We start from the raw sequence: 23,089 nt of genomic DNA on the forward strand, positions 1-23,089 counted from the left end.
TCAAGCCTGTTCCACCATTCAATAAGATCACTGCTGATCTTCTACCACATGTCCACTTTTCCAGCCTATCCCCATATCCCTTAATTTCCTTAGTGTTCAAAAATCTAACAATCTCAGTCTTGAATATACTCAATGACTGAGCATCCACAGTTCTCTGAAACTCAAATGATTCACAACCCAGAGTGAAGAAACTACTCCTCATCTCAGTCCTAAATGGCCTATCTCATATCCTGAGACTGTGATTCCTAGTTCAAGACTCTCCAGCCAGGGAAACAGCCTCTCAGCATCTAGAGGTGCACAAGAGCAAGAAGGCTCAATCAAGAACGGGTTCAATCCCCTGGCCCGTTCTGAGTTAATTGATTCCAGCCACAGCAATGGTAGAAACAATTAAGGTGATCACAGTGCTGCTAAATGAGGGAGGGGAGAAGTGTGCCAGGGTTCCTGCTCGTAACTGGTATCCAGTGACTCGTGCCAGACATCGGGGTGAGGGCAGGAAAGGGCAGGGCTCAGCTGTGCTGCCTCCCAAAGGCGAGTCCCAGTCTATCCTCCACCTGGAGTTGCATAGCCTGCTGGCTGTCACTGCCCCGGATTATACTACCTGGGCACAACACCATAGGGATGCCCATAGCTTGGCACTCCTGCATAAATATTCAGAAGAAAATTGAGAGAAGGAAGGAAGGATGGAAGATTACCATTACTGGACCGGTTAGAACTCACCACCACACAGTTTACAATCCCATTGCTTTATTTCTATTGGTTTGTAATATGCATTAAAACTACTAACAGAAGTTCAAAAGATGCCTCTATTCAAGTGACCATCTGGGCTAGGTGGTGTGCAGGCATATTTGCTCAGGCCCTTCTTGTATTACAGCCAACATGTAAAGTCACAATGTAGTTCCTGTTTTGCATCTGTTCTGTGACTCATGAGGCCGACATCTTATCAGCATTATTGTGGCAGATCTGTACTGGTTAGAATTTTTAATTTTACATTAATAAAAGTGTTTATGATTTTTTACCACATTTTTCTGACTGTTTACTAGCCAAAGCATACAAAATTACAATTAAATAAAACACTAAGTCCATTTCCGGCACGTTAAGCCCCTGAAGAACTGCAGTCTTTCTGTTTCCTGTTTTTATTCATTTTATGCAATGAATGACAAAGAGAAATTTAAAGATCAAAATGAAAGTGTTTTGCTTCTTAATTTGACATCATTCTTATTAGGTAAATTGGCCATTATAAATTGTCACTAGTATAGGTAGGTGGTAGGGAAATATAGGGACAGGTGGGGATGTGGTAGGAATATGGAATTAATGTAGGATTAGTATAAATGGGTGGTTGATGGTCGGCACAGACTCGGTGGGCCGAAGGGCCTGTTTCAGTGCTGTATCTCTAAATAAAATTAAAATAAAATAAAATAAAACTATGGATTGTAATGCAACTAAGTTTTCCAAATGATCATATCATCTACCACACATTGGGGCAGAAGCTTGTATGTGGACAGCGCACACACCCAATTCAGGACTTTTGTTACCAATTCTGGTTGAACGTATTCGTGAAGGTTTCATCACATGACTTCCTTCCACCATCTGCCCCATCCTCCCCCACCACACTCTTGCCATTGGTCATCCAACACATACGTTATTACAGGGCACTGCCGTCTGCTGCCAATTGGAAAGCGAAAAGACTCCTCGTTACTCGAATTTTGACTGTCTCCTTTCAAATCTCTAATATTTTTATAACTAATCAACAGCGTGTTCAAAGAAAATAAAAACAAACACATGGGGAGTGATTTCCCCTGATGCTTTAAGCACTAACGAGCCTCCGAGAGGTCCAAGATGGGGCCTTAAGAGGCGATGCCAGTTTAGCAAAGATGTCATCTTGGTAAAGGAGTTGAAGATTGCATCTGAACAGCTGCTTGGAGGATCGTTAAGCAGCTGATTGCCTGTGCGCGCTCATTAATGAGGTTTGATTTTAGAGGAGTGCTACTTGCATTCTTCGCACTGTGGAATGCATTTATATCACACCTTCCATGAACTCAGGACATCCCAAAACACTTTACAGCCCTTGAATTACTTTTGAAGTGTCGTCATTGTTGTAACATAGCGAATATAGCAGCCAATTTGTGCACAGCAAGCTCCCACAAACAGCAATGCACTCTGTTTTAGCGATGTTGATTGAGGGACACCGGGGAGAACTCCCCTGCTCTTCTTCAAAATAGTGTATGGGATCTTCTACATCCACCTGAGAGAGCAGACGGGGCCACGGTTTAACTTCTCATCTGAAAGATGGCACCGTCGACAATGCAGCATTCCTTCAGTACTGCACTGGAGTTATCAACCTGGATTTTGTGCTTAAGTCTCTGGATTACAGCTTGATCCCACAACCTTCTGATTCAGAGCAAGTCTGTGGCACAATGTCAACATTTCCAGAGAAAGTTTAAATTCCACTGTTCTAGTCAATCACTGCCTGCCAATTAATGGACTCCATGGGGAAAATTGCATTGGAACATAGCAAATACTTAGCAGGTCAGGCAGCATCTGTGGAGAGAGAAGCAGAGTTAACATTTCAGGTCTGTCCCAGTAAAAGAGATCTAGTGGCCCCTGTGTCCCTGAGAATTACTATGGGCTTGCTTGCCCCACTCGAGGGGTATGGGGTTACTTTCCCTTCAGACACAAAACCCTGATAACCTTCAGGAATCCTATTACATTTTCCTGCACTTGCAGTTAAAATCACAGCTTATTCTGCTGTGCTTTCCATCAGGTTTCCATCTTCAATGAGCGGGTGTTACCTGATTACCCCTACATGTTTTCCTTTTAGTTTCCAGCAGTCAGCTCTTAAATGCCCTGCTTTATTACAATGGAAGCACACAGGTCTTCGGGTCTCACTCCTGCTTACAGCACCTTCCATTTTGGCTAGAGAAGGGCCCGTGTGTCTCCTACTTTTCTTTCTCTCCCAGGACTGCTTGGGCTCCTATCACCTCCCCACCTTTTGTCCTTTTCGGATTTGTGGGGGTGACTAGGAAATGTTTTCCCCTGGGAAACCGACCTATTAATTAAAGCAAACTCATCAGCCAGACCGGCTGCATGCGGGCTCTCTGAACCCGTTGCTCCTCTACATGTGTCTTGATGGAGAGTGGGAGAGAGTTTTTAAGTTACTCCAACAGAATTACTTCTCTGAGATTCTCATAGCTGAGCTGTTCTTTAACAGCCCTCAGCCACTGGTCAAAAGCCAGCTGCTTACTTCTTTCAAACTCCAGATAAGTTTGATCAACTTGCTTCTTGAGGGCTCTAAACTTTTAGGGATAGGCTTCGGGTACTAATTCACATGCCCCGAGGATATCATTTTTTGTCAGTTCATAATTTGATGAACTCTCTTGGGTGGCACAGTGGTGCAGTGGTTAGCACCGCAGCCTCACAGCTCCAGAGACCTGGGTTCAGTTCTGGGTCCTGCCTGTGCGGAGTTTGCAAGTTCTCCCTGTGACTGCGTGGGTTTCCGCCGGTTTTCTCCCACAGCCAAAGACTTGCAGGTTGATAGGTAAATTGGCCATTGTAAATTGCCCCTAGTGTAGGTAGGTGATGTAGGAGAATGGTGGGGATGTGGTAGGGAATATGGGATTAATGTAGGATTCGTATAAATGGGTGGTTGTTGGTTGGCACAGATTCGGTGGGCTGAAGGGCCTGTTTCAGTGCTGCATCTCTAAATAAAATATAACAGGGAATCAACCTTATGGGCTTTTCTGGTTAGCTTGCTTTGTAATAAAAGAGGCCAAGTCTCAGCTGGCCATTTTAGCTAAAATAAAAGCAAAATACTGCGGATGCTGGAAATCTGAAATAAAAACAAGAAATGCTGGAACCACTCAGCAGGTCTGGCAGCACCTGTGAAAAGAGAAGTAGAGTTAACGTTTCGGGTCAGTGACCCTTCTTCGGAACTCCGGGTTCCGAAGAAGGGTCACTGACCCGAAACGTTAACTCTGCTTCTCTTTTCACAGATACTGCCAGACCTGCTGAGTGGTTCCAGCATTTCTTGTTTTTATTGGCCATTTTAGCTGCCTTGCAAGTTTCTCAAAAGACATAAAAAATGCTTCTACGTCTCCCTCATAGAATCTTGGGATTAGTTGAGATAGTTTTAACAATTCTGTACCCAGCCCTGAATTAGACTCCTCCATATTGGCTATGCTTTCACTGGGGTTACTCAGTTGCCCCCTAGTTAACTCAAGCTGCCTTGACTCTCTTTCTTCGCATTCTTTCTGGAAGGTTCTTTCTCTCTCTCTCTCCTGTCTTTCTCTTTCTTTCTCCTGTCTTTCTTTTTCTTCAAGTTCTTTCTGGAAGGCTTTCTTTCTCTCTCTCCTGTCTCTTTCTTTCTTCTCTAATTCAAGTTTCCTCTGTTCCAATTGTATTTTTGCTATCAATACCCTGTCGGAGTCTACATCTAACCCTGCTTCTGCTTCTTCAGATTTGAGGGAAAAAATGGTTCGCCACTAGCCTTAGGAGTTCAGACTTCCTAGCCTTGCCACATACAGTGATCCCACATTGTTCAGCCATTTTCTTCAACTCCTCCATAAATAGTGCTCTTAACTTTTCCCAAGTTACTTCACCCTGGCTTGGGGAGCTACTAGCTTCAGTTGCAGACATGTTAGTATTCAAGCACACGCAACAGGTAGACCCATCATTTCAGCCTGTTCCTGCCCCACTGAACTTATTTCTTCCTATCTTAACTCTATCTTTTCTCCCTGGTCCAGTCTCTTCCCACCTACATCATTTTGACAATTTCCAGTTTCCTGGCCCTAACCGCCTCCTCTTCACTATGGACAATCTCTCTACAGCTCCATCCTCCACCAGGACAGTCTGACGGCTCTCCACTTCTTCCTTGAACAGAGGCTCACCCAGTCCCCATCCACCATCACCCTCCTCCGCCTGGCTGAACTTGTTCTTACATTGAACAACTTCTCCTTCAATTCCATTCACTTCCTTCAAATAATAGGTGTTGTTATGGGTACCCGCATGGGCACTAGTTATTCCTGTTTTTTTGTGGGATATGTCGAACATTCCTTGTTCCAGTCCTACTCAGGCCCCCTCCCTCACCTCTTTTTCTGGTACATTGATGACCGTATCGGTGCTGCTTTCTGCTCTCGACCCGAACTGGAAAACTACATCAACTTTGCTTCCAATTTCCACCCTTCGCTCACCTTAACATGGTCTATTTCCGACACTTCCCTTCCCTTCCTCGACTTCTCTGTCTCCATTTCTGGAGATAGGCTGTCTACTAATATTCATTATAAGCTCACCGACTCCCACGGCTACCTTGATTACGCTTCCGCACACCTGTTTCCTGTAAGCACTCCATCTCATTCTCCCAGTTTCTCCGTCTCCGACGCATCTGTTCCGATGATGCAACCTTCCACAACAGCACTTCTGATATGTCTTTCTTTTTCCTCAACCGAGGATTCCCTGCCACTATGGTTGACAGGGCCCTCAACCTTTCCGACCCATTTCCCGCACTTCTGCCCTCTCCCCTTCCCCTCCCTCCCAGAACCGCGACAGGGTTCCCCTTGTCCTCAATTTCCACCCCACCAGCCTCCACATCCAAAGGATCATCCTCCACCATTTCCGCCACCTCCAGCATGATGCCACCACCAAACACATCTTCCCTTCCCCTCCTGTCAGTATTCCAAAGGGGTCGTTCCCTCCGCGACACCCTGGTCCACTCCTCCATCACCCCCGATACCTCGTCCCCTTCCCATGCAATTGCAGTAGGTGTAATACCTGCCCTTTTACCTCCTCTCCCCTCACTATCCAAGGCCCCAAACACTCCTTCCAGGTGAAGCAGCGATTTGCTTGTACTTATTTCAATTTAGTATACTGTATTCGCTGCTCACAATGCGGTCACTTCTAAATTGCGGTGACCAAACACAGATTGGGTGACCGCTTTGCGAACACCACTGCTCAGTCCGAAAGCATGACCCTGAGCTTCCGGTCGCTTGCCATTTCAATACCCACCCACCTCCCCCCACCCTCATGCCAACATTTCTAACTTTGGCCTGCTCCAGTGAACAGCAACGCAAGCTCGAGGATCAGCACCTGATCTTTCGATTAGGCACGCTACAGCCTTGCGGACTGAACATTGAGTTCAATAAATTCAGAGCATGACTGGCCTTTTTTATAGTTTCATTTTATTACTATGTGCTTGTTATTCAGGTAGACAGAGCTACTCATTATTCTGCTAATAACACTCTCTCTGGACTAATGCTTTGTCTTTCACCACTAGCATTAACACACTCTTTGCCTTTGTCACATGACAGTTTTGTTATTTCATCTCTCCTGCCCTCTCAGACACATTCCCTTTTGTTCTATTCCCCACTAACATGGGATTTTCTTTGGTTTGATATCTCAGCTTGTACTATCAATCACAGCACTGACTGACAGGCAAAGAAAGGGAAATGTGTTCGTATATGTAGACTGGATTCAGTTCCAAGCTTCTGTTAGGTAAAGGCTCAAGAGCTTAAAAATGATGTTTTTCCCTCCCACCTATACAATGCCCAGCTCACAGACAGAACCAATGAAAGTTCCAGGTAGAGGCAGATTTAGCTTTGTGACCCTTATTGCCTATTTTAGAATTAATGCAATTCTATTACAGTCTGGAATTCCCACTCTGAACCTTCCTCCACCTTTAAAACTGTCCTTAAAGCCCACGTTCTTGACCAGGGTTTTGGTCATCCCTCTGAATTCTGTGTCTCCTTTTTTGGATCGGCATACCATTTTTCAATTACACCTGTGAAGCTCGTTGGGATGTTTTTCTATATGTGCTATATAAATGCAAGTTGTTAATTGTATTTACTAAGAGCAACCACTGAGAAGACTCCTCAAAGTCCAATAATGTACATTCTACAAAGCAACGCCTCCATTGTTGTACAACAAGATCCTGTGACTCACCACGAGCAACAACATGGGGCAATGACTTGTACATGTATCTAATCAAACTTCATTCATGGGACTGTGTTTATGTTACAACAGGAATTGCAATAAGATCAAAAACTACAAATTCAAATTTACATGGTTTATTAATATCAACCAAATACTACTCATTATAAAACAGCATACCAATTATTTACAGTGAGCAAAGGCATAGATAGACGTGTGTGTATATAAAATAGAAGGGAAGTACTCCAGTTATGCAAGAATAACAAGAGACACCATTTGTAATGAACTCCAATAATTTAATTATAAAAAGGTTTTCCATTACAATGTCAATACTTCTGGAGGAACAAGATAGAGATGCTAACTTCTCCTACCCAAGCATACTGCTGGCATTTTGAACGATAACACCATTTCTATTACCACCACGGAAGGAGAAAACAAATGGAAAAAAGAACTTGGGTTTGTCTAACACTCTATTATGCCCTCCGAAAGCCCCAAGGCATAAAGTTACTTGGAACAGTTTCTGTTAATAGACAAACAGACATTTCTTAAATCACAATGCTCCCACAGGCAGCTAATTAAATAATCAGTTAAACTGTTTTTGGTTGGAGGAAGAATTTTGACCAATTCCCTTCTGTTTTTAAAATATGCTAAGGTATCTTAATTGCTTGTTGGAATGAATAGGAAAAGCCTCAATTTAACATATGAAAGTCAGCTCTTCCAACAATGCAGCACTCAGCACTGCACTAGAATTGATGCTACAAGTCAAACTCAGAAGAATCAAAAGACAAGGGTCATGCTAAGACTTGAGAGGATGTTTTCTAAATACAAGATTTGGTATCTGGAATATGTTTCACATGTAACAGGCCTGAGTTCACCACTTGCTCCTTGAAGTGGAAAAAAATTGAAGTGCATTGCTTTTTATATGATACATAGGACTGAGAAGTAAGCTGACCAGTGAAAGGACTGACATTGTTTAATGATCTGATTGGTAGGTAGTGTAGCGGTTGCTTGTTTTCCATGTGAATTCGATTTGAGATACCAAGTTGCTGAAAATAAAAGTAATATAACTTAGTCCTCAGCATCTGAAAGCTCTGAACAAGTGACATCTGGAGTCCGGGGGTAAGCAGCAACATAGAGGTAAGTCTGGGAAAATTTTGCCAACCCACTCCTGCTCTACTATATTTGTATTAGAGATTAGGAAAGACAGAGACAGGGAAGTTTTTTTTGTCCTTGAATACTATCACAGATCAACTGTATAATTGAGTTATATGTACAACACTTCTGCCACTATAAACGAGCGTATCCTTGGATTAAATGTGAGCAAAACCATGGAAGATCTAATACAAAATGCATGTCTGGTAAATATCAGTTGCAAATTAAACATTTTTTTTTCACAAATGTGAAACTTGTTGAGCAACAATTCTTAAGCTAACTTTCAAACCTAATGTCAAATGGCTTCCCTCCGGAATTGAAGTGCATTTTTTGAGACGTCTTCAATCCTGCAAATACTAACACTGAAGTAACAATTTGTTATCTCGCTACAACTTTTACTGATCAGATATATTAAAAATTCTCCCCTCACCCACCCCAAATACCTAACCAAGCTCTCCCTCACTCCTGACTAACACCATGAGGTAGAGGCCAGGAACCTACATCAGCTGACTGGTTGTAGGACAGTCTCCATCCAGTTGAACTCATGTTGAGATACAAAATGTCTTTAACCATATTAAATGCCTTTTCATAGTCAAAATATTTCAAAATGCTTCAGAGTGAATTACCAGCAGAATGCAGTGACCCTATGGTATTCCTTCCAGGTAATAATTTATTTATGGATACAGGTTGTATTATTTTCTACATTCTCTGGTTATTTCAGGAACCCTTGACACCATTTTGTGGACTCTAGGGGTCTCCAGACCCCTGGTCTACTGCATACATCCCACTTCAAAGTGGGACACTTTAAAGTGTCATGCATTACAGAATCATCATCAGACTTGCACTCGAGTGGCTTAGAAACAGCAAACGATACTGAAGATTCAATATGGTGAAAGGCAGTCGTTTCCTGATTTTCAGAACCTGGCCATCTTCCCAAGGAGGGAAGCTGGGGACCTACAAGCATCTTGCAGCCAATAATCTTGAATTTACTTCAGGATGTGAACTTCACTTTACGACCTTAAAAGGAACAATTAGTTTAAGCAGGCCTTCACCTCAGCAGCAGAAGCTCTCAAGGCAATCCACTTTCACCAATGGAGTACATCAAGTTATAAACACTTGTATGTTATAATCGAAAGAGACTTCCATTTATATAGTGCCTTTCATGACTTAGTCATCCCAAAGCACTTTACAGCCAATGAAGTACTTTTGAAGTGTTTCCAACGTTACAACATTGACTACAAAGCAACCAATTTGCACAGAAGCAAAGAGGAATGCAATAATAACCACAGCAATTTTTTTGCTGTTTGGATGGGGATAAAATGTTGGCTAGGAAGAACTCCCCCGCTCTTCAAAATAGTGCCATGGGTTCTTTTACATTCACCTGCGCAGACAGATGGGACTTCAGTTTAACCTCTTATCCAAAACACAACATTTCTGACAGTACAGTATTTCCTCAATACTGCACTAGTGTTTGCCTGGGCCTTGGACTCGAGGCAAGAATGCTACACAGTGTTACATGCCATAACAAAAGTGCATCCTCTCATATCTGATGGCATACACCAGAAAAGACATTAGCAGTATTAACAGACCTCCAGTTTTCAGCATTATGAACCAGCCCCTCAGATGCATCACCATGAGCATTCCACCCATCCTATTTCCTAAATTAAACACATTTATTTGCACAAATGCTCAAGGTGAGGCATTGAAGTGGGTTACTTTTCTAATTCAGGCCCCAGGAATAATACATTGCTGCTCTTTACAGAAAGCTAAAGGACTATCCACACTCTCAATTACACACCTGACACATTCCATCCATCTTCCCCTCAGCTGGATCGCCCATCCTCAATCTGCCCTAGTATATTTCACTATCTTTGGAAATCTCTTGATTATGTCTTCCACCCAAAATCCTCCTACTGTCCGATCCATACCTTCTGTCAAAAGAGCCATTCAAGAGTTTTTTAAAAATAAATATTTGTTCAGGGAACGTGGACGTTGCTGGCTAGGCCAGCATTTATTGCCCATTCCTAATTGCCCTTGAGAAGGTGGTGGTAAGCTGCCTTCTTGAACTGCTCCACTCCTGAAGGTGTAGGTATACCAACAGTGCTGTTAGGAAGGGAGTTAGAGGATTTTGACCCCAAATTTTTACCTGAAGACACTAATTTATAAAATGCCTTGATTTAAAAGGAAAGGAATTTATTTATTTAGAGATACAGCACTGAAACAGGGTCTTCGGCCAACCGAGTCTATACCGACCATCAACCACCCATTTATACTAATCCTACACTAATTCCATATTCCTACCACATCCCCACCTTCCCTATATTCCCCTACCACCTACCTAGACTAGGTGCAATTTATAATGGCCAATTTACCCATCAACCTGCAAGTCTTTGGCTGTGGTCTTCCCCCACCCCATCACTTAATATGGATTGGCAGCCATGATTCAAACTCTAGCTAACCTTTACAGTAGGGAGACCAGATAGATGAAAAGCAGGAGCTGGCTATATGATAAAAATCCAAATATGGAAAATGAGGCTGGCTGCTTCTACCTTACTCACCTTCTTGCTCTGAAGTCTCCACCCCCACCCCCCGCCATCCCCAGTCCCACAGTCTTCTCTACTGCCATCCAATGCTCTTTTCCACCCTGCATGTTTGGTGTTAATATTTAGCAGGTTCATTAGTTAGTTCATTACCAAACTAAGCTTGTGAATTTGCTATGTGAGGATTAATTTCATTTCCATTAATCCTTCTAAATAGAAAATGCTGGAAATGTCTGTCAAATACTGCATTTTTCAGGACTATGTTGTGTCTTTACCAGAACAGAAATTATTGCCTAATGAAAATGATACCAATTTAACAGCTCAACTCCCCCCCCACCCCCACCCAACTGAGCCAGATGCTTTAAATTAGCACCATTATGTATTTATTTTGGGAAAAGGGATCAAAGTTTGTTAAAAGGTTGTAAAACTCAACATTAAAAAGATTGTGGAATAAGGGCAACTGGTCTCAGGCTAAATGGGAGGTACTGTGGTTAACTAAATGCTGAATCATTAGCTTCAGCTGTTTGACAGGCTGAGCAATTGCAAACAATGAGATTTTTACAGTTTTCAGAAATAGACCACATCAGTAATTGATGGAAATATTAACAGCCATAGTTATGGTATGCATAGATATCACAAGAGCAGTTTTTGTACAATCGGTAGAACCTTTATTTAGACAGAAATCCCCCTCCCAATTTTGCTTATGGCTTATCAATATATTGAGGTCTTACATCTGAATACTGACTATACTTGGTTATAGGGAAGTTTTGAGTGAGGCAAAATGGACAGAATGCAATGCATTTTTAGAAAAAAAAGCATTAACACTTTTTTCTGTTACATTATAGGAATAATCACAATGTTTGTCCAATGTGGTGTAAATATGTTCATACAATATTCTATGTAGATTAAGAAATTAATGTAAATGGAGAGACAACAGGAAATCCCATACATTTAAAAAACAAAAATATTCCTGTCATTTACCTCAAGTCCAACACAAACAGTTTAATACAATTCTTTAGCTCACCTTAAAAAAGGCAGAGACTTCAAAAGGTAGGTTATTGACAAATACAGAAATGCCTAATACCAATGAAAACCCCAGGAGTATTATCTCTGCTTATTTTGCAATTATAAATGAGCTAGTTGTTTTGCTGCAAAATCTGCTAACATGAGTGCTTCAAGTAATTTGGTAGACTGCAACATTCAGGTTAGATAATTTGGGGTCTTTTTGAAAAAAAACTGACCAATGTTCTGAAGTTGAAGTAACATCCAACAGTTATCTTCACACTTGAATATTCTTGACAAATTATAATTCCAGATTCAGTTCAACCAACTGGTTCCAACATGACCACACTCCTTCAGTTTATTTGGTGTTAACTGGACAAACCCACTCCAAGTCATAGCATCTTGCGCCTTTACCCAATTCCCATATCATGTATAACTTTCAAAATCTTAGATGTCTTATGTTGTGCTGTTACAGCAATCATAAGTTGCATATGGTCCTTCAAAGTTTTACAATGAGACAAGAAAGCCAAATACAGTTAACAGTGCGCATTTATTTCATGGTCTGGAGGGGCAAGTCCATCCTCCCATGAAGACATGCAACCAGTAAAACGTATCCCAAAATGAAAACAAACATTCAGTACAAAACAGGACTGTGACTTAAAAAGTTACATAGATTTAAAAACCTATTTCACAGGGTTACTAGACTACATTGTTCATGTCCCTCCCACAAGGAAAAAAAAAAGTCAACCGATGAGTCCATTTCAAGGTCACTTAACTTGTATCCATCTGCAAGAAAAGAAACAATGTCAAGTATCAGCAAAGCAGCAGCAAGATTTTAACTATGTAGATACAGCTTTTATGCTGGTTTTGCGAGATCCAATTTAGGTTCAGACAGCACCAAAAGCTTGCAGTAAATCAGGCACCATTTCCTCCAAAATATAAAGTAAGAATAGAAGCATCCGATGAGACCAATTTACAGGCCATGTGTCACCACAAACTAGTACAATGCTACAACCAGCTTTCCTCTGGCTCCCAAGCAGACAACTCATCCCATAAAGCTTCAGCTCTGGTTGTCAGATACTGACTGTTCCTTTTGGACCTTGCCTTCCTCAGCTTCCAGCCTTCCTTAGTATTAACAACTCATGCCTATTTGCATCCATGACTGCCTTGCCAGACCAGCTACCTGGCTGTTTCCTAGTCAACCCATTCATTTCCACACTGCACCTCAATTTCAGTTACACTCTCATCCTACTTAATCACCCACACAAATCTATTCTGTCAACACTCAACTTCTCAAAACCCATCTACAGACCCATCACTTGCTGTCACCAAGTTGCAATAGCCTTATCCCACTGCACATCCTGCTCCCACAATACAAATTTCTCATTCAGCCCATTCTTTACTAGCTCTTCCACTGATCCTACAAGCACAGGTTCCACTACAAATAGGCTGTCCCAGAGAAACAAACCATTCCTCACCCATGATTCAATCCTGGATGAATCCACCAAAAACCTAACTTGACTAAAACCCAGATCTTTCACCCCTTCAACTACACTGGTTCACCTAGCTACATGTTCTCTATCTAAACTAGAGTGTCACAGCTAATCTGCAAGGCTCACTTCAACCTTTCCTCTACACCCTGTACTATTCTATATCCGCTTACATCATCTACCATCACCGAGCTCAGCAGAGCCTACATGAGAAACTGCTCAAATAGTGCCATGCGACCATTGTACCCGAGGTTTCTATTACAGATCAGACCCTTTCCAACCAGTTCCTTGGTTCTCTTGCTATTCACACCAGCTTGTGCAACTTTCATCCTAAAGAAAAAAAATACCCCATGCCACCTCCCTGTTTTCAACTTCCTCTTTTGATCCATCACACTGCCTTAAACTCATCTAATTGTAAGAGACCACTTGCAGCCATTTATGACCACAGTCCCACCACTGCCACTTTCCAAGTGAAACACTCATGTTTGCATTCCCAAGCCCTTCCTTCACACTCCCTCTGTTCAGAGGAGCACAGTTGCTTTCCTAACCGATAGCCCAGCTTCAACCACCTTTTCTTCAAGGGACCAACAATCCCACTCAAAATTTCCTCTTTGAATCTTAATCTGGTTTCTGCTTGTCCCATACAGAACCCACCCACAGCACTCCTTCTGCCATCTGACTGAGATGCACAGACCAAGAATCAAACTCTGTATAGCTCAGCTTAAATATCATTTGATCAACACATGGTAATATTCAAATTACTTTTCCTTTCTAAAATATACAGCATAAACTTAAAGGACATGGAGTCAGATTTAAAGATCACACTAATAACTGACAAAACATGTGATATACACCATTCCCCATAGCATCTTTCATTAAAGATTTTAAAAGCCCATAAAGGCTGCTTTAAACAAACACTGAAGACAAAGTTGGCATCACCAGACTCACCCTAGCATTATAAGCATCCAACTGGGCATCTAACTCTTCTGCTGAAAGCTGCTGCCTCGGATTCCTTCCGCCCCGACCACCTCTTCCACCTCTGTTGCCACCTCTGGATCGTCTGTTTCCACCCCCGAATGCAATACCGCGGGTTCGGTTTATTCCTCGGTTTCCACTACAATTATAAAAAGGAAAAACGTGGTCACATTATGAAGATCATCACCCCAAAGCACTGACTAACCAGTGATAAAATCAGTACACTTTTCCCACAAAAATCTTAGTTCAAATGTCAAAATGCTGCAAAATAAATCGAGGTAAAGGGGGGGGGGGGAAAAAACTCACCCGACAAGCGGTCTTCTTTGGGCATCAATTTGTGAGGTAACCAGTTGTATGTTCATTGGTCGCCCTTTTCCCCCACAAGAAAAAAAAATGTTGTTAGGTGGCAACTTTAACAGTAGAAAAGCACTTCACATTATTTGCAGGGTGTCTGTCATGTTTTTATTTAAAAGTCATGTCCACTGCCAGTCATATTTCAGATAATACTAATGATGGCAGCAACACAAGCTATGTTTCTGCTCACAAGAACTGAACAAAGCAAAATCTACTTTGAAGTCATGCAAACTACCATTAATTCTTTTCATACATTGTGCAAATGGTTGTCCCTTTAAATATATCAGACATTTTACAGCCCATCCCCATTGAAGCCACTAAATCCTTAAAACAGCCTGCTACATTTCATGTATGCAACAAAGCCAGTTATCAAAGCTCTATTTAATAGATTTGGAATTATTCTAGAATCTAATTTTATACAGCTGCCAGTGCATATTGGTACTATGTGCATAATTCATTTTAAAAAAAAAAAGAATTTAGCCCGTTAAACAGGCAAATACATGCATTATAAAGACAGGTCATGTTACACTTTGAGCTAATTAACAGATGTTATTTCCAAATTTATAAACTAAACCAATCTCTCAGCATTAGAGTGTCCTCCAGGCTACGCTAGCTGCTATTGGGCCAGAGAAATTTCCATCCATCTGAGAAAGCACCCAGGCCATTGACAAACCCATGCCCTACAGCAGCTCCTCCTGGCTTCACACAAAAAGATCAAAGGTAGCAGCTTAGAGGCACTAACAATCATGTTCAACTCCAGCCCCACTCAGTCTTCAATCCTACCACCTCAACTGTAGGCCCCTACAGGTATGGGAATTAAAATACAAGAAAACTTGAATGAAGGATTGAGCTGTCAGATATTTGCAACTTGCAAATCAAGACAGTGGGATCAGGGATGTAAGCATTTAAGAGGGACTGGGTGGGGGGGCGCGGCGGCAGCGGAAGAGGCGCACGAGAAACTAATTGTATTAGAAATTAAATTTAAGATGTAGCAATAGTTAATCAATGCTTTACATGTTATTGTTACAGCATTCAAGTAGCTTTATGATTGTACTTGCAGCATTGATAAACTGAATAATGAGATCTAAGAAGCCAAGTCATCCTGGGATCTGTAAGCTGTTAAGCTAATATTCTTAAAAACTGGATTCAACTTTAAAAAATCTCATTTATTCAAATTCAAACATTCCACCATTGCAAGACTAACATTACCATCTAAGGGAACTCCATTATACTGCTTCATAGCCTTCAGAGCATCTGCCTTTCGCTCAAAGTGTACATCTGCTGTTCCCAGGCTGCGACCCGATCTATCATAATGTACAGCTGCTTTTTTCAGTGTCCCAAACTCAGCAAAAAGCTCCTGAAAAAAATCAAGACAGCATATAGTCCAAGTGCTCAAAGTGAGCAGACCCAACACCATACCTCAGGAATGGAGACATTGACATGGCGAAGAAATTTATTCTACCAAAGTCGCAATCCTTGATGTTATCTTTCAGGGCATTTCATATTTAATGCTACCTGCTGTTGCATTTCACACTTGTCTTTAACAATTTAGAAACAAACATAATTGTTTACAGGTAGCCCATAAAGCACAAGAAACAGAAACCATGGTTTTGGCACGTTTTGTACACAATTTCGATAAGAATTTTCAAATGCCAATAGGAAGTAGTGAACAGGTCACTTGTATTCCACTGGCAACTCATTCAAGGCAATGTTAACCTGGGAGTGAATTAGCCTACTAGGGATGACCGGGAGGTATTCACAGGCAATAATTAACTTTTTATTTTTCTGTAAAAAGACTAAATGTGAACAAATGCTGTTGAACACCTCTATTTAAAGAGACAAATTCCTGTTAACCACGTACCTTTCTCTGAAAGTTTTTTTAAATGCTTACCTGAAGCACACTATAAAAAGGGAGTGATGCGGGGTAGGAGGGAGGATCTTTGATATTGGTCATGTTAGAAGTCATTTCATGTTGCTTCCAATAACTTGTATTTATATACCATCAATGCAGCCAATCAAGGTATGTCACAGGAACATTAACAGGATTTCACACCAAATGACGAAAAAGAAGTTAGGGCAAGTGAACAGAGTTAGTTGGTCAGAGTTACTTTTTTAAAAAAGGGTTTTGAAAGCGAGGCGCAAAACACACAAACAAGAAATAGGAGTAAGCCATTCAGCCCTTCGAGCCCACTCCGCCATTCAATGAGATCATGGCTAATCTACTTCACCGTTTTCCTGCACTATCCCCATAACCCTTGATGTTTTTAATATAAAAATCTATCGCCCTCAGTCTTGAACATACTGAACGACAGACTCCACAACCTTCTGAGCAAAGGTGGTTTAGGGAATTCCAGAGCTAAGGGCTTAGGCAGCTGAAGGCAGGGCCATTAATAGCGTGGTAATTAAAATCAGGAATGTGCAAGAGGCCAAAATTGGTGCAGCACTAAAGATCCTTGACAGTTGTGGGGCTGGAGGAGTTGAGATAGGGAGGAGCATAGTCATGGAGGGAATTGAAAACAAGAATTTTAAAAATTGAAAATTGAGGCATTGCTTAACCAAAAGCCAAATGTAGGTCAGTGAGCACAGGGGTAATGTGTTAACAGGACTTGGTAGGAGTTGGAACATGGACAACAGAGTTTTGCAGAATGGAACAGGGGAGGCCAGCCAGAAGACCATTGAGGAGTCTTGTCCCCAAGAACTTCAATCCAAATTTCGGTGGTGTACTTTTACACTCCAAAAAATTCTACTTCAGACATTTAGCCCCACAGCCAGATATCCAATAGCTTTTATTACCCCTAAAGGAAAGGCCATGATATTGTGGCACTGCAAATTTAATCACAATCTAACTTTCCAAAGGGAAATATGGAAGCAGAGGACTTAACAGTTCAGAGAAATCAGACTCTACACCCTGGAGATAAAAAGGTTCACATGCTTATATTTAGTCAGCAGTAACAATAAATAAGTTAACATTTAAACTACTCCCATTACAATGCATTGAAGACATCACACCTGTATGAGACTCTTGGCAACAGGAAAAACCAAACTGGCAACTTCTGTGCTTAAATTGAGCAGAGTCACCAAGTCAAATGATGGTATAAATTGTCAGTGTAAGGGCATCACAACTATTCTATTGGCATCTGATGAAATACCATATACCAGGCTTGTTCGTAAAAATTGATGCCCTGGCATTTTTTTTATTCATTTGTGGGATGTGGGCGTCACTAGCGCAGGCAGCATTTATTGCCCTTGAGAAGGTGGTGGTGAGCTGCATTCTTGAACTGCTGCACTCCTTGGGGTGTAGGTACACAAAGTGCTGTTAGGAAGGGAGTTCCAGGATTTTGACCCAGTGACAGTGAAGGAACGGCGATATAGTTCCAAGTCAGGATGGTGTGAGACTTGGAGGGGAACTTGCAGGTGGTGGTGTTCCCATGCATCTGCTGCCCTTGTCCTTCTAGGTGGTAGAGGTCACAGGTTTAGAAGGTGTTGAAGGAGCCTTGGTGAGTTGCTACATTGCATCTTGTAGATTGGACACTCTGCTGCCACTGTGTGGTTGAGAAGGGAGTGAATGTTAAAGGTGGTAGAAGGGGTGCCAAACAGACTGCTTTGTCCTAGATGGTGTCAGACTTCAGTGTTGTTGGAACTGCACCCATCCAGGCAAGTGGAGAGTTTTCCATCACATCCCTGACGTGCCTTGTAATGATGGAGAGGCATTGGGGAGTCAGGTGAGGTACTCACTGCAAAATTCCCAGCCTCTGACCTGCTCTTGTAGCCTGAGCATTTACATGGCTGGTCCATATCAGTTTCCAGTCAATGGTAAGCCCCCAGAATGTTGATAGTTGGGGATTCAGCAATGGTAATGCCATTGATCAAGGGAAGATGGTTAGATTCTCTCTTGTTGGAGCTGGTCAATGCCTGACACTTGTGTGGCACGAATGTGGCTTGCCACTTATCAGCCCAAGCCTGGATGTCATCCAGGTCTTTCTGCATTTGGACATTCGGAGGCGTCGCAAATGGTGAACGTTCAGCAAACATCCCCACTTCTGACCTTACGATGGAGGCAAGGTCATTGATGAAGCAGCTGAAGATGGTTGGGCCTAGGACACTACCCTGAGGAACTCCTACAGTGATGCCCTGGGACTGAGATGTTTGACCTCGAACAACCACAGCCATCTTCCTTTGCACCAGGTATGGCTCCAACCAGCTGCAAGTACCCAACCCCCCCTTCCCCCCGATTCCCATAGACTCCAGTTGTGTTAGGGCTCCTTAATGCCGTACTCGGTCAAATGCTGCCTTGATGCCAAGGGCAGTCACTCTCACCTCACCTCTAGAGTTCAGCTCTTTTGTCCATGTTTGGACCAAGGCTGTAATGAGGTCAGGAGCTGAATGGCTCTGGCAGAACCCAAACCGAGTGTCAGTGAGGTTATTACTAAGCAAGTGTCGCTTGATAGCACTGTCAACAAGCCCTTCCATCATTTTACTGATGATCAAAAGGAAACTGATAGGGTAGTAATTGGCCGGGTTGGACTTGCCCTGTTTTTTGTGGACAGGACACACCTGGACAATTTTCCATATCGTCGTGTAAATGCCAGTGTTGTAGCTGTACCGGAACAACTTAGCAAGGGGCACGGCAAGTTCTGGAGCACAGGTCTTCAGTACTATTGCCGGAATATTGTCAAGGCCCATAGCCTTTGCAATATCCAGTGCCTTCAGCAGTTTCTTGATATCACGTGGAGCGAATCTAATTCGCTGAAGACTGGCATCTGTGATGCTGGGGACCTCAGGAGGCGGCAGAGATGGATCATCCACTCTGCTTCTAAAGGGACAGCAGCATGGATACAAAAAAGGGAAAGAACACCATTGTGTGGATTGGCTGTTTTTCCAGACTGGAGGGAGGTATACAGAGGCATTGCCCAGGGTTCAGTACTAAGTCAACTGCGCCTTTTAATAATATTAATGTCCCAGACTTGGTGGTACAGGCCACAACTTTGAAGTTTGCAGATGACATGAAACTTGGGAAGTGTAATAAGTAGAAAGACTTCAGGATGACAGACAAGCTGGTGGAATGGACAGATGCATGACAAGTGAAATTCAATGCAATAAAATCTGAGGCATACATTTTGATAGGAAGAATGAAGAGATGCAATACAATACCAATGGTACAATTTTAAAATGGGTGCGAAAGAAATTTGAGGGTGCTTGTGTACAAATCCTGGAAGAGGACAGGTTGATGAAACAGTTAAGAATATGGGATCCTGGACTGTATAAACAGAAGTACAGAGTATAAAAGCAAGGAAGCTGTGCTAAACCCATTTATAAACTGGTTCAAACTCAGCTGAAGGGTTACAGAAGAGATTTACAAAAATGGGCCTTAGGGACGAGGAATTACAATTACATATATTGGAGAAGCTGGGGTTGCTCTGCTTAGCATAAAGGATGTCAAGAGAAGATATGACAGAGGCATTTTAAATTATGAAGGCTTTTGATAGAGTAAATAGAAAAACTGTTTCCAATGACTGAAGGGTCGATACCTAGGGGGCACAGATTTAACGTAATTGGCAAAAGAATCAACACGAGAAATTTTTCTTTTTAAAAGTGTTCTTTTAAAAATCCACTGCCTGTTAAGCTGGTGGATACAGATTCACAAATAGCCTAAAGAGGTAAATACTCGAAGGAGAAAAATGTAGGGATATGGGAAACTAGAACAGTAGGGATAACTGGATTGCTTTTCAGAAGAGCACAGACTCAACGGCCTTCTTTTGTGCCATACTGTTCTATGGATTGATTTTGTACAGGCTGATATTACCATATATCAGACAAAGTCCAATTGTACTCTAGCAAGAAATATCCAACAACATTTCCAATCCACAACTCAGCATCAGCAAACAAAACAAAAAACCTGTATCCTGCACTTCACTTACCTGAATATCTGCATCAGACACGCCAAAGTCCAAGTTCGATACCAAGAGTTTCCCACCAGTTTCAACACCACCGCTAGCTCCAAAACCACTGTCAAAAAGGTCATGTTGCCACTTGTCTGGGAGTTGTTTCGGCTATAAAAAAATAGAGATACACCTCGCTGACTTCCTACATTTAGTTACCCCAAACATCAGTTAATTCACATGTCCACCTACCTACTCCCCCATATTGGAATGAATATGTAAGCAAGATTGAATCATTTGCTTCAGCAATTGTGTTAAGGGAAGTTTCTTTACAAAATAAGGACACTGACCTTACCTGAGATGGATTAACTATTTAACACGATCGCACATGTATGTATTGAATATATTTGGTAGCTAATTACATTGTTTCCACTCAGTTCACTAAATTAGTAACATGTAAAGTGCTCCTACATACACAATGATAAATGAAAATTAAGTACAGAGAATCTGATGCAACTGCTTACTTGGTGAGAAATGAATTCACTTATTTATTATCCTACCACTGTTTCCACAGCACATCTCGAACTAAAGCCTGGATTCCTTTAAATAGCCACTAGCCAGATACTCTGGTGGGGAAATTCTCCTCAGCTGCTGGTAGCGTCTCCTTCTGCGGGGACAGCTGCACGCCTCCACCTCTTCCAAGCAAGGAAGCATTCCATTTCTCCACAAATTTCTCAGTAGCATAACAGTCCAAGAGGAGCATTTTGTATGGCTTAGGCTCCTTTCAATAGTATTGATAAAAGTCCAGCACTTGCCAGGAAACTAGCCGAAGATGAGCGATACGTTTTAAATGAATGTTCATTCGGGGTACATTTTTAAGCGTATGTTCATTCAAGTCCATGAAAAAAAAAAAGAGTTTGCTTACAGTCCTGGTCAATTCAGGTGTGAAGAAAAGCGTGAAGTTGTTGTTGAGAAACAGAAGTTGAACCACTGATGTTTCAATGAAAAAGTGTCTTTGGACGTCCTTACAGATGGCGACAATGGACTTTAATCCATTATAACAAAGGAAGCGAGCATTGCTGGTGTTGCCGAATAGCTGATCCCACGCAGGCGATGGAGCCTCCCCGACATCTTTGTACTGGCCGGGCCGCCATTTTACCTCGAAGAATGCAAGGGCGGCCCTGCCATCAATTCAGCTCGAAGCCAGACACAAAATATACTTATATAGGCACATATATAGATTAAAAATCGAATCAAATTTTCATCCTGCCCGATTCTGCTGCGTCCAATCCAAGAGACTCCGTCCAATAATCCCTCCGCAGTGTTATTTTAAAATTCTTTCTTCCTCGATTCTCCGGTGTTTAAAATTCAAGGCCAGCGGTTCGTCGTTCGTTTAAAAATTAGTGATATCAAACTATATATTTTTTTTTTTAAAAATTGAATCTATAACGGCTCCAATATGGCGCCGCTCCGTCACGGTTCAAAAATTAAACCGAAAAAAAAAACCACTTCAAAAAGAAAACAAAAACCTACAACGATTTTTTTTTTCTCTCGCTCTCTCTCTCTCTCTCTCGATTTAAATGCAACACATTTATCATTTTTTTTTTTACACCGCGGTCGCTTCCTACCCTGCTGTACGGAGCCGGTCGGTTTCTTCCTCGGATTGCACTCTGTCTGTTGCGCATGAGGCCTACAGCCAGGCCCCCCGCCCCAGCGCGGCCTCCCGCTGCTCCACGACCGGCTAGGCCGCCCCCGCCGCCTCGGCCTGCTCCCCGGCCCATTCCGCCGCCGCCGCCTCCCCGGCCTCCGCCACCACCTCTGCCGCCGCGGCCGCCCGGGCTTTTCTGCCGGTTGAGTTTGATGATGTCGTCCAAGGACATGTCGAGTTTGTCGCCCATTTTAAATTTTTCTCTCTCTCGAAACTTTAAAACAAAACTTTGCCTTCCCCAAGAGCTCTTCACGATGGGGGTTTTTTTTTAAATATATATATATATATGAAGCAAAATAAGATTAATTCTTCAAGTTTTTTTTAAAAATAAGTGACCGTTTGCGTCCGGCGGTTCTTTTTTTTTTCTTTGTTGGCGCCGCACGTTAGAAACACGGTAATGGCGGTTTTAAGGAGAGGGCGGGCAACAGGCAGGGAGGGGGGGGGGAAGGGCGGCCGCGCCCACTGCGCCGGCGCCGCCCGCCCATCCCGCTACGTCACAATCGCCGCCGACAAGACCAATGAGAGCCCAGCGATGCTGAGAAACCACCTCCCAGCGGGCGGGCCATTCATAAATAGCTGGTGTGGCGCGCGTTTCCCGGGAAGTGTGATGATGTGACGTTACAAGGTATCCCGGGCTATCCCCAACCCTGATACGGCTCAACTCTCAGCATTCGGCAGGAGCAAAATGCTGCCCAGGCTGGATAACTCCAAGTGTCACTACGTGCTGAGGTTCTATCTGTCCCCGGTGTTGCGAAGGATGGGCCTGGTCACATTGCCGCGGAACGCTCCGTGCAGTTGGGACGTGCCGTACCACCTATCCTTCGTGGAGCAGTTTCTGCGGAAAAACACCTTTGACCACCGGTCCATCAGGCAGTGGTCTGCACGGAATGTCCTCAAGGCCCTACGGGAAAAGGAAACGGTGGATCCTGTCGGATGGTTCCCCGAGCAGACCGTCAAAGTCATTTGGCGGAATGCCTCATCACCAGAACTTTCAAACAAGCACCAAGACGTAGCTTGGCTGGTGGTGAGAAGGGCCCTCCCCGTCAGATCCTTCATGCACACCCGAAGTCT

At 42.7% G+C, this 23,089-nt stretch overlaps 1 protein-coding gene across 1 annotated transcript; it reads right to left on the bottom strand.

Annotated features, from left to right (window-relative positions):
* Nucleotides 1–7,193: 7,193 nt before the first annotated feature.
* On the bottom strand, nt 7,194–22,445 carry alyref (Aly/REF export factor). Its single transcript, XM_068058452.1, has 6 exons — nt 21,939–22,445; nt 20,350–20,481; nt 15,641–15,788; nt 14,384–14,447; nt 14,051–14,216; nt 7,194–12,398 (listed from the first exon to the last, which is right to left on the bottom strand). Exons 1-6 carry the CDS (start codon nt 22,206–22,208, stop codon nt 12,384–12,386), a joined length of 795 nt encoding a protein of 264 aa, XP_067914553.1. The 5' UTR covers nt 22,209–22,445; the 3' UTR covers nt 7,194–12,383.
* Between the last annotated feature and the right edge of the window lie 644 nt (nt 22,446–23,089).

The sequence above is a fragment of the Heterodontus francisci genome, chromosome 26 (assembly GCF_036365525.1).
Source record: "Heterodontus francisci isolate sHetFra1 chromosome 26, sHetFra1.hap1, whole genome shotgun sequence".
NCBI classification, from domain to species: domain Eukaryota; kingdom Metazoa; phylum Chordata; class Chondrichthyes; order Heterodontiformes; family Heterodontidae; genus Heterodontus; species Heterodontus francisci.